Source organism: Polypterus senegalus, chromosome 12, assembly GCF_016835505.1.
Source record: "Polypterus senegalus isolate Bchr_013 chromosome 12, ASM1683550v1, whole genome shotgun sequence".
NCBI classification, from domain to species: Eukaryota; Metazoa; Chordata; class Cladistia; order Polypteriformes; family Polypteridae; genus Polypterus; species Polypterus senegalus.
In genome coordinates this window covers 63,401,132-63,413,497 of record NC_053165.1, presented here as the reverse complement: position 1 = coordinate 63,413,497, position 12,366 = coordinate 63,401,132, and the positions used below count along the sequence as shown (strand labels likewise).

At 34.2% G+C, this 12,366-nt stretch overlaps 1 protein-coding gene and 1 long non-coding RNA gene across 4 annotated transcripts in view; one reads left to right on the top strand and one right to left on the bottom strand.

Annotated features, from left to right (window-relative positions):
* LOC120540816 overlaps positions 1 to 9,234 on the bottom strand; it is a 71,702-nt gene extending 62,468 nt beyond the window's left edge. Inside the window, exon 1 of the long non-coding RNA XR_005635883.1 lies at positions 9,132 to 9,234. This is a non-coding gene — a long non-coding RNA (uncharacterized LOC120540816). The remainder of the gene's footprint in view (positions 1 to 9,131) is intronic.
* ggt1a (gamma-glutamyltransferase 1a) overlaps positions 1 to 9,663 on the top strand; it is a 90,579-nt gene extending 80,916 nt beyond the window's left edge. For all 3 annotated transcript variants that reach the window (XM_039771884.1, XM_039771883.1, XM_039771882.1), the window contains 3 exons: positions 2,235 to 2,347; positions 4,178 to 4,291; positions 9,175 to 9,663. In XM_039771884.1, the coding sequence (XP_039627818.1) occupies positions 2,235 to 2,347; positions 4,178 to 4,291; positions 9,175 to 9,321 (374 nt within the window). In that variant the 3' untranslated portion in view covers positions 9,322 to 9,663. The remainder of the gene's footprint in view (positions 1 to 2,234; positions 2,348 to 4,177; positions 4,292 to 9,174) is intronic.
* The last annotated feature ends 2,703 nt before the right edge of the window (positions 9,664 to 12,366 follow it).

The window sequence follows — 12,366 nt, the reverse complement described above, 5'->3', positions numbered from 1 at the left end:
GCTGAGTTAACAGGTTGCCAGCTGAAAAACAAAGTGGGCGAAAGTTCACCGTATAACTTACATGTACCGATGAACAAGAAGCCAGCAAGACCGTTGCAAATATATACGCGCGCAGGTAAAGGAAGGTTTAAAATAGTGACACTGCACCTTCTCAGAGGGGGGCTTGATTGGCGTGGTTTGCTATTGGGGGACCCCGGAAGACGTAATTAACGATTGGTTATGTAAAAGCGCTAGTGGTATAAAGTTGAACTCCAGAACGTCACAGGTCGTGTTTTGACTGGTTTTCGGCCTTGTGTATGCTGTAGGTGGAGTAATGAGAAGTGGTTTTAAATGTGTATACTTTAGCGGAGACAGTGTACTTTTGATATGTATGTTATTTTCCTGTGGATTGTTGGATTATTTTCGCGTCACTAATTACATTGGAGTTATTGTAAGTATTGTATATAGAACCCGCGCTTATTTTTTTTTCTTGATTTTGTTAATATTCTTACATCAAATTGTGTATATTTGCAAGACATTACTGTAAATACTGATTGGCACAACTGGAATAAACCAGAATTCTCTGTCTGAAATAGTCATCATTGCCTGTATCTCAATTTTCTCTTCCCCTGGTCTTTCGTTGCGGCTCGAGGTCTGAAACTATGCAATGGTACCTTTGCGTGGGGTACCGCAACAGGGTGTTAAGAATAATTTCAAAGCTGAAGCCAATCTGCTGCTTACATATTACTTATCAATGCTGGTACCTACAATGCATCAGGAGTTTGGTTAAAACGAGATTTTGAATGAATTCACATATCACAAACATGGAACACTCGCCTTTGTTCCCAAATTGTACTGTTTTTTATCTCAAAAATATACTGCATATAGTGCTGGAATTTATAATATAGTATGTGTAAATAAATCTAAATCAAGGAAAATACACAGATAATTAAATACTAGAAGGATATTGAATATTGTGCAACATACTTTGCGTATACTTTCAGCAAGTAGAAAACTAGACACGTTTTGCTTTTAATAGGTCATTAGTGCTACAGCATAGAACTGACCGTGCCATCTAATGTTAAAAACACAAACGAGCATTCCTGTTATTTTGTTTTTGAATTTTATAATAAAGCAATTTGGTTTCTGTGAAATAATTTTAATTTAAAAAATGAGTACTGTATCAGCAAATTTAATTTGATTGTAAATAAACCAGTTTTCATGCTTTTGATCTACAATTTGTGTTACGAATAATACTGTTTTAATTAAAACAAATATAAGTAAATTCTTTGTGGATGTGTGATTTTTTTTTTTTTTCCCCCCCAGTGCTTTAAATTATAAAATAAGAAATATATATTCATAATAATAAAGTTTAGTGTCCAGTTTACTTCCTGTCAGTGTCTATAGTGTTCTATAATTCAAAATATGACACTCTTGTAAAAGTTTAATTTTGTATACATATTATTTTTTTACTTCCTATACGTTTTCAGTTTTCATGCTTTCGATCTACAATTTGTGTTACTAATAATACTGTTTTCATTAAAACAAATATAACTAAGTAAATTCTTTGTGGATGTGTGATTTTTTTTTTTTTTTCCTCAGTGCTTTAAATTCTAAAATAAGAAAGATATATTCAATAATAAAAAGTTTAGTGTCCAGTTTACTTCCTGTCAGTGTCTATAGTGTTCTATTATTCAAAATATGACACTCTTGTAAAAGTTTAATTTTGTATACATATTTTTTTTACTTCCTATACGTGATTAGGACATCCCTACTCATGTTCTTATTATAATAAGCAAGCACGGTCTTTAATACAAAAAACAGCCTGTACAATTTACTGTATAATGACAAATACAGTAAATAAAATGTTAGTTATTCAGAAACCCTTCAGCATTGACATAGATGCTGTTAGAAGGAGAGGAGTATCACTCACATGTGACCGCTTGGTTCCAGGTGTTCATTTAACCAATGACTCCAAAGTCATCTATCCATCTCTACCTGTATATATTATGACATTCATAGATTTAGCCATGTTTATAAATCAATTAAAAATTCATAAATATTGGAAGTTTGAGTCAGATTTACTAGTTGTTTTTTCATTCTAATTGTATATTTGTGCTAGCAAAAATGTGAAGTTAGTATGGGAAATGGATATCACTGATGATTATATATTGTTTATATTTTTAAAGTATCCCCCAAGATTCTCGTCACAAAAAAGTTTGTTTCTATAGCTAATACTTTTGTTTTCATAACAGGTAAAAGGCCATTATCATCCATGTGTCCAGCTATTTTATTGGACAAAAACAAAAAGGTAAAGATGATAGCAGGTGCGTCAGGAGGAACAAAAATTACTACAGCTGCAGCATTGGTAAGACATTTTTTCATATTTTGTTTTAGTTATGTCTAAAAGGGTTAAGGAACTGTTTGTTATCAACAAGTTTTTGGTGTTGATTTATAGGTTCTGCTTCATGTATTTTTTAATAAATTAATGTTGACAAAGCAGTGCACTATAAAGATGGACCCAGGATCGACACCAGTGCGTAATAGATTATCATTAGGGAGGGTGATATACCTGTCACGGATATTCTCTTTAAAAAAAAGTCAAGATTAACATCCAAGACGGATATTCTTTATTACACCAAACTTGAAGAAGACCCACAGTCTGTTCTCTATGCCAAACTAAGAAAGGTTGTGAGAGATTTGAAGCCAGGATAATTTGCATAAAGCAGATAATAAATACATTCATTTACACCAATCAGCATATAAAGAGTAAAATCCATAAAACTTGCTACTGTATTTTTTTATATGTGGATCTGAAGGTCCCAAAATATACAGACTAAAATCTTTAACAAGCATCCTTTTATTAAGTATGAGATTTTTTTTAAATACATCAGTTAAATCCTTAAATGCCTTTGATCTCATCATTTTCAATGTGCTGGTATAGAAAATTACAGAGAGACACATTCAGAATAATTCACAAATTCGCACAAAGTGTTGCTCCCAACATTTAAGAACAAACAATAAATAATGAAGGGCAAGAAAAAACAAAGGTCAGAAGAATAAAAATAACAAAAGTAAAACATCACAAATCTGTGCGCCTTTAGGTCTTCTTATAGGTCCCTGACCTTAGCTTTAGAGATTATAGTTAACACTCTGCTTCCTGCCGCCCTTTGTATCTTTTTCAAAAATGCTGGGTCTTTTTCTCATTTGTTTGACAAACCCATGCCTCCATTCTGCTTCTGACTTCTGGGTCATTGAGCAGTTGGAGTCCCTTTTTAGGTTATTCCCTGGAGTACAATGGTACTGGGATGCATACTGCTGTACACACCTTCCTCTGTATGCTTTTTCCCCGTTATGTTTGGTATTTTATATCTACCCTTCAGTATTTTGGCAACAAGCAAACTATTCAAGCTAAACTGAAAACAAATATAAAAAAGTTAATGAAATTGTATAATGTACTTTAATGGAAGTTACAAAGATTTATCAGTGTGGCATCTAAAGTCAAATATAAAGGAGAAAGATTGCTTTAATAACTGATGGAACAAAACCGCATTGTAAAAGGCAAAGTCTTATGGAGACAGCAAAGATCGATCAGACAAAAAAGTATACATACATGACTGAAACACATAATTTAATTTCTATAGAACTGTGTAGAAATGTAATAATACACCACCAACATTAAGTTGTACATATCTGGTAACAAGACTGTAAGTAGAAGCTGAGGAAGCACGTTGTGTACATTATTTTTAAAGGAGTAAATACGTTATCAGAGTCAAATATGCTTATAAGATAATTGGTCATATTCACAATTCAGATTTTTCACTTATGTACCCACCAAGGTTATAGAACTACCTGCAAGTTTTCCCATAATTGTGTAGCATAGCTAATTGAAGAAGTAGGGCCAAATAATTTATTTTTGGAGATGGGGAAACCGAGGACTCTGCTTTGTTACCAAGTAAGACAGTGGGTGAGGTCAAATCAGAAAGTGGGAAAAAAGTTCAAATGCCTGAAAATTTCTGAGGTAAATTTCCTTAAAGAATATGACTTTTAATTTAAGGTCAACAGTATGAAAAGCAACAAGGTTAAAACAAATTTAAATGTAATACCAAATGCTATTTTTCAGTTGGGGAAATAAAAGATTGAGTCATAGTTTCATCGAGGTATAGGTGAATAAATGCTATCTACTTTTTTCTTGAAGGTGATCTTGAATACTCTGTTTTTTAAATATGATTTGAAGGAATCTGTGAAAAATCCACGAATGCATAACCAGCTTTTACCCAATGTGACACAGTTGGAAGATGGCATTCTCCAGGTTTGCTATTTATTTCACATTTACTTCATCTAAAACCTTCAGTTGTGTTAGATAGCCAAGGGCCTTCAAAAGTATATTAAATCACACACACATATGTGGGCATACCACTTGTTAGGTGAGGCTGATAAACACTAATTTTGATACAAGCTCATTTTGATATAAGCTCATAATGGAAACTTGCCTTCTTATCACAATCATTCTTAATAGATGATGTGTTTCCAGGCAGCTTTCAAAATTAAATCAATTTTCGATGCAGTAGTATCTTTAGTATGCATTATTTAAATGTACATTGTGAATGCTATTTTTTATTTAATAAATCAAATGTTTACATTTGCTTTGTGTTGTGGATCCTTCTGATCAGATCTGTTAAGATACACTGAAGAAGTTATCACTGTGAAAAAATCAAATCTGTTTTGTTTATGATTAGTGAATGGCATAAAATTTTACATAGTGTGTATATACTTAAAATGTTGATAGTCTATTCTTGAGAGATTGTGAGTGCTCTATACTATATCTACCCATAGTGTAGTGTAGTGTATGGGTGCCTAAGGCATTGAACTTTAAACCCAAGGCTAATGGTTCTATTCTCACCTGTGACACTTTCTATGACCTTGATCAAGTCACTTAAACTGCCTCTTTTAACACTGTGAGAAGTATTTGTTGTAATGTATTATGATCCTAGAAGTTACTGTGGATAAATATGTTGCCACACACACTTGAAGGTACCTGGCAAACCAACAGCAAATAACATTAACATGAAGATATGTCACATTTTTAATATTGTTCTCAATTTTTGTAAAGCTGTTTTTGGTATCATTTACATTTTTACTTACTGATTGTCTTGTACTATGGAAATCATTGTTAGAAGTGACATTGTCAAATACATATGCTTGTGTTCTTGTCTGGCCTAAAATTTGCTCCACTAAGGAAGTGACATCATAGATTCCAATTTAGTAACATATAAGCACTATGGTTAAAAACAGGAAATCCTCCGACTTAAACATTTCTAAAGTAAGTGGTGTTCATCATTATTTTATTTAGACTTTCTGTTTCAACATTTTTATTCTCAATACTAACCTTACATTTGATCTCCTCTTTACTTTTCTAAATGTAAAATATGCACGTTTGACCTAGGCCTGCTTTACCACAATTATTTTAAAGAGTACACCATCTATTTATCTTCAAAACTTAAAGGGATTTTACTCTGTTTCAACCAAAAGCTCTGGAAAAATGTTTACTTCTGGTGTAGCTGATAGGCAATTTCATGTGTTCACTGAGTCGATGAGAGTGGTTTTGTTTACTCATAAATTAAGTTCACTTAATTTTTTATTGTAATATTTTAATCCTGCACACTTCAAAACACTTGGAAAAGGTTTCGGTACTCACTCACTCATGACTGAAGACATTGTAATTTGATATTGAAATAAAACAAGCATTCCTTTGCACTATAGATGCATTTGAACCATTAGCAGAGAAGTCATCTACCAGCATAAGGTCTCCTAATGAGTCAAACCTCTTTCTCAGTGTTTTGCTCATACAGGTTCATTACCAAGCAGTCTAATTAAAAAGTTTGAACTAGCAGTATAGTACAATGAAGCCCAATATATAATTTCAAAATAAAAAAATAAAGTCATTTCATTTTCTAAACAGAACATTTTCCTATGAAACTCCTATTGATCAAGGAAATGTGTTGAATATCAAGGTTTTAAAAAATGAGAATGAGTGGAATTTAAAAGTAAAAATTTCAGCAGTCATTCACAGACACCACACAGCTACTATCTTCTTAATTTGTGGAGAAGATCTGTCCATCTGTTCATTTTTAGGACCAGTGTTAAGAGATTTGAGTTGATATAGTAAAACATGTTCCTCAAAAAAGATTATAAAAAATATATTTAAGAAAAGTAATTCAGTAAATAAATATAAATTAAATGTTTTCCTAAAACATCAGCACCAAATTATTTTACTGTACTGTCCTATCAGATAATACAATATTGTTGCAAAATGTGTTTTGACAAAATTAAATTCAAATAATTTATCATTTGTAGACTCCTTAAAAATAGATATTAAAAATTAATAAATATTTTAAATGTCAAACAAATTATGACTTACAACTTTATATCTGTGATGTTACCTGGTTGCAAAACAATTAATCAAAAGCATTAATTTTCATGTCAACCTTTCCATTATACATTTAGATATAATAATCACAAGGATTGCCACTTATTGAAGGAATGGTTTATTTGAGCAGCCACCCTTAGAATATGTTGTACCAATTTTTAAATCCACTTTATGTGTAGGGAACTGGAATTAATTCTTTTGGCATTAAATTTATGGTTGAAACCTACCCTTGTCAACTTTTTGCATACAATCACACATCATCTATTTAAAGTCAATTAACCTGTCATACAGAACTTTAAGATTGAGAATAAAGACCTTACCTGACGAAAAGATCATGCAGACAAGGAGGAATATGGCTAACTCAACATAGTCAAAGGTAGGCTGCAAATAGGTAGTATAGCCATACTGTTTCATACTATTGAAAACTTTATATTGGTATTATTTATTTTGTTTCACTGATGCCATTGCTCAGGAGAACTTAAAATCAAACTACATACAATACAACTTTGTGCAAAATTAAACATTAGCAGGAATTATTTATTAATGAAGTAGCCATCTGAAGTAACATATTAAAACACAGGTGTAGCTTCCATACTGCCCACTTCTTATACTTCTGCTACTTGCCAGGAGAAAACTTTAAAGAAAAATGAAAACCACATTTGTCTTAATTTTGAAATGGCCCCATTGGTATCTGCCACATCCTTTAAACCAAAATTATGGTGATTTAATGCTTAGTAAGGGATGTTATTTAAATAACCCCACTTATGGTAGTATAGCGCATGGAGTCTCCAGTTATGGTTGTTAGTTCTGCAAATGTAGCATGCCGCTACAACAGGTAGGGTTGTACCCTGGTTCAGATACTGTGTTTGAATATGTGGGTCTTCTGTTTTCTTCCATAGTCTGCTAAAAGTCTGTCTGAATGACTGGCAACTCTAAATTGACTCGGCTGTAAATGCGACTGGGTATGTGTTCAGGTGTGCCCTGCGATGAAGTGGTGCACCTTTTATGCTTGATTTGTTCCTTGTGTTCAATACTTAAGGCACTGTATTTTATAAGGATTTTAAGAAAACATTATCACTGTGGTTTTATGTTTATAAGTTAATAGGGATATCATTCTCACATGTACAGAAAACAGTGAATATTCTTACTTGTATAGAATGTGCTAATAAACAAGTAAATTGCATAGTTCAAAGGCCATAAGAATGTCTAAGTGAATATAATAATTCTTGAGTGGATTGAGGAAAAATATACAGAAACCCAAGCACTACCATGTTGAAATTATATTTTGAATATGTGGGGTTCAAAAGTAATATTTTAAAAAGTTCTCTACAGTTAGTAACATTCAAATTTCTGCCTTATTGATTTATTTTTTGCCCATCCTGCTTGATTTCATTGCTTGATATTTAAAAAAAAATGTTTTTAAATTACATTTGTAGTGTTCCTTTATACTGATTACAAATAGTGTGCACACACTTCTTCTTTTGGATTCAGCAATCTGAACTGTTTTGCAATTTTCTGAACTTTCTCAAATTGCCACCTTCAGGTTCACCATCACTTCTTCATCTGTCCATTTTTAGGACCATCTTAATTGTCATGAGTGAAGTTCAATAATAAAAAGTGATCTTTGGAACATTCTATGCATTCTTTCTCTCAACTTCATACAAGTATATGGGTCATTTAAACTATCGTTCTTATCCTCTTAACTGACAGTTCTGCTGGGCATCAATATACTATTTTTCTTCAGTAACAAAATCTAGCTCTTATTCTTCTTAGTGTTGTCTAGATTATCCTTCCTTGTGGCTGTGCCCAGAACGCTTCCAATAGGAAGCACTCAGGGGACATCTGTACCAGAAGCTTAAATCCACCACTGTTCATCAGGAGGAATTGGTGCCCTCAGATTGTAGTTCATTTAAGGATAAGCATGCAGTTATATGCAGTTAAAATGTCCTGTCCTTGCCCCTTGGAGAAAGAAAAACTACAACGTATAAAACCTAAAATGAAGAACTACACTTAGCTAGGATTCTTTGTAATGTTGATTGTTTACAATCAGTTGAAAGAAGCACATCTGGTGAACAATGGATTATTTCTTTTAAAATTATATTTTTTCTTTGCAACTGGATTATGCTTGACCTGACACTGTAAGCAGATAGCAGGGTTGAGTCAGTGAGGAAAAACTGTCTTTATTTCAAGGTAGTGGTCAATTTTCTTGTTGGCAGGACTTTTCTTTCCTCCTTTACTAATACAGTTTTTTTGCTTATTATCCTATCGCACATAATCATGTTCACCTTTCAAAATCCCTGTGATATTTCAAAACCTCACTATTGTAACCATGATCATAAAGAGCAATACATCCTCTTCTATACCTTTTGTACCTCTGACCTTAGAATAAACAGTGCATCAACTGTCACTTGTACTCCTTTCCAGAATATTAACAGGCAATAGCACTACAAAAAAAAAAAAAAAGTCTTACTGGAACACCACTAATTCTACACAGCAGCTCTATTACCCTGCTCCAATTTATGTCGTAAACTCAGCAACTTTTTAGGGAAACCCAATTTCACTTCTATGTGCACTAAGCTGAGGCAATGTGAACCATTCCCATTAGTAGTTATCTAATAAATTAATAGTTGTTTGGGGTATCCTGTAGAGATTGACTAGCATTGCCAGTGATTTACATTTCATTTAGTAATTCTCCAGGTGGCTTACTAAAGATCAGGCTTACCTTATCTGGTTTATGAGGCATTCTACCAATTCTGCTTTACCAGGCTGTTCAAGATGGTCTTCGGGCGAAGAATCACATAATTGAGAAGCTACCACCTCCAGGGGCCGTGGTACAGGCTATCTTACATGATGGGCACCGGATTTATGCAGAGTGTGATGAACGGAAAGGAGGATATCCTGCAGGTTATTAAGAAATTGCACTTCAAGAACTTCACCTCAAGCAAACTTTAATGACATAAACAAATGTCACAAGTATATCCATACAATGATGTTTCTTCAGTGTACCTGAAAGTGAAAGTTAATTGTCCATTAGCTATACAGATGCACAATTCAGATGCATGATCAACAGCTCCTCCTACCTGTTCTCTTGTAGCTTGCTGCTGCTAGAGTTGGGGGTGGGGTGGGGGATGACTTTAAAAACTTTGCATTTTTATACTTCTTTATCTGACACTAGAGTGATCACCTTTAAACCTTTAAAACTATGTTCTTCTTATGTTTGTTAAAAGATGTGATTAAAGGGGAAAGATATGAAACGTCTTGGTTGCCCATTTATTCCATTACTGCTAGTGTCTGAATATTGCAGTGTAAAAAGAACTTTAAATGAACAATACTCATTTTTTGGTTTTAAAATCTACATTTTTACTCCATGCTTACACCACTGGTTCCTATTTTTACGTAATAGTTACCAGAAATTGTGCTTACCCCATGGTATGTCAATCCTTGCTTGCATGGCATAGATTGTTTTGCTTGTTTCCCTTTAAGGTGTCTATATTCAATCTAATGTTCCTCAGTGCCATAAATATCAGTCAATGACTGCATGAAATAAGTCCATTTTGAATTGTAGTGCAGGGCGTTCACCTAAATTTGTAGAATAATCCTCATAAATGTGTTGGATGAAATTATTCTCACCTGTGCAATAGCAACTGGAAGGATTAAACATACTGCAGGCCTTAAAATTCAATAGTTTTGACCCATAGAAGGAGCATTTCTTATTTCATATGTGAATTCCTTCAAAAATTTCTGAAAAACCTGCACTGCAAAAGTAAACAGCAATAGGGAAGTGATTTTGCTCATTGAATAGTATGGCATAAGTAATTCCTTTAAAATTGCAGCAGGGCAATAATGTGAATACTTTCTTAGCATATAGAACATATGTTCATAAACTTATATTTTTAAATTCATTGACAAAAATTAATGAAGGAACCGGGAACGCTTTTTGAGAAAGTGGCTAGATATAGGAGGCAAACATTCTGTATTTTTTTTTTTATTAAAGCTCCAATGTAGTCTCATCATAGGAATTAATCTTACTTCTTATATTACCACTAGCTGTGTAAGCCCGTGCTGTAAAATGCCTGCGGACCTAGAAACTATTGAAACAGTCAGAAAAAAAAATTGAAATGTAGAGATGTCAAGTAATTGAAAGGAAATACTCTGGGCATCTCTCTCCTAGGAGGATTCGTTTTGCTGACGCACTTGCACCGCTTGTGCATTATCAGCAGAAGGAAAAGTAAAAGGGATACCGTTTTGCTGATGTAGTTGCCTCAAATCTGTATTAGCGACTAAGCAACTTTATCTTTCTTCTGGTTTCGTTTTGCTGACGTGCTGGCCTCGCTTGTGTTATTAGTAGGTAAGTGAGTTTTCTGTTCCCATGGCGGTGGAGCCCTTACCTCGACTGCACTTCTTGCTTCCGGGCCGGACAGACACACACACTTCCACGCGTAGACGTTTATATATAAAACAAAGACACCCATATAGCAAAATTGGGGGGGGTGTGTGCCCTTCTATTATTTTTACCAAAAGACAAGCATTTCTTGAAAATGCATTGTAATTTAAAAATTTACAACTCATTTTCGATTTCAAAAAGAGCTAATACTCTGGGCTGCTTCACTCTCAGATTTTCTGCCAGCCTGCACAACACTTTATATCAACATTACATAATGAGAAAACACATTTATTTTAGAAATTGTGGCAGATGCAATTGACAAACTTAATTTTATCCAGGTGTCTTACTAAGTACAATTGTGGTTTCATTATACACACGTGGACAAAATTGTTGGTACCCTTCAGTCAATGAAAGAAAAACTCAAAATGGTCACAGAAATAACTTTAATCTGACAAAAGTAATAATAAATAAAAATTCTATGAAATTTAACCAATGAAAGTCAGACATTGATTTTCAACCATGCTTCAACAGAATTATTTAAAAAAATAAACTCATGAAACAGGCCTGGACAAAAATGATGGTACCCCTAGAAAAGACTGAAAATAATGTGACCAAAGGGACATGTTAATCCAAGGTGTGTCCACTAATTAGCATCACAGGTGTCTACAATCTTGTAATCAGTCAGTGGACCTACAGTATATATAGGGCTCCAGGTAGTCACTGTGTTGTTTGGTGACATGGTGTGTACCACACTCAACATGGACCAGAGGAAGCGAAGGAAAGAGTTGTCTCAGGAGATTAGAAAGAAAATTATAGACAAGCATGTCAAAGGTAAAGGCTATAAGACCATCTCGAAGCAGCTTGATGTTCCTGTGACTACAGTTGCACATATTATTCAGAAATTTAAGATCCATGGGACTGTAGCCAACCTCCCTGGACGTGGCAGGAGGAAAATTGATGACAAATCAAAGAGACGGATAATACGAATGGTAACAAAAGAGCCCAGAAAAACTTCTAAAGAGATCCAAGGTGAACTTCAAGCTCAAGGAACATCAGTGTCAGATCGCACCATCTGTCGTTGTTTGAGCCAAAGTGGACTTCATGGGAGACGACCAAGAAGGACACCATTGTTGAAAACAAATCATAAAAAGCCAGACTGGAATTTGCCAAACTACATGTGGACAAGCCACAAAGATTCTGGGAGAATGTCCTATGGACAGATGAGACAAAATTGAACTTTTTGCCAAGGCACATCAGCTCTATGTTCACAGACGGAAAAATGAAGCATATCAAGAAAAGAACACTGTCCCTTCTGTGAAACATGGAGGAGGCTCTGTTATGTTCTGGGGCTGCTTTGCTGCATCTGGCACAGGGTGTCTTGAATCTGTGCAGGGTACAATAAAATTTCAAGACTATCAAGGGATTCTAGAGAGAAATGTGCTGGCCAGTGTCAGAAAGCTTGGTCTCAGTCGCAGGTCATGGGTCTTGCAACAGGACAATGACCCAAAACACACAGCTAAAAACACCCAAGAATGGCTAAGAGGAAAACATCGGACTATTCTAAAGTGGCCTT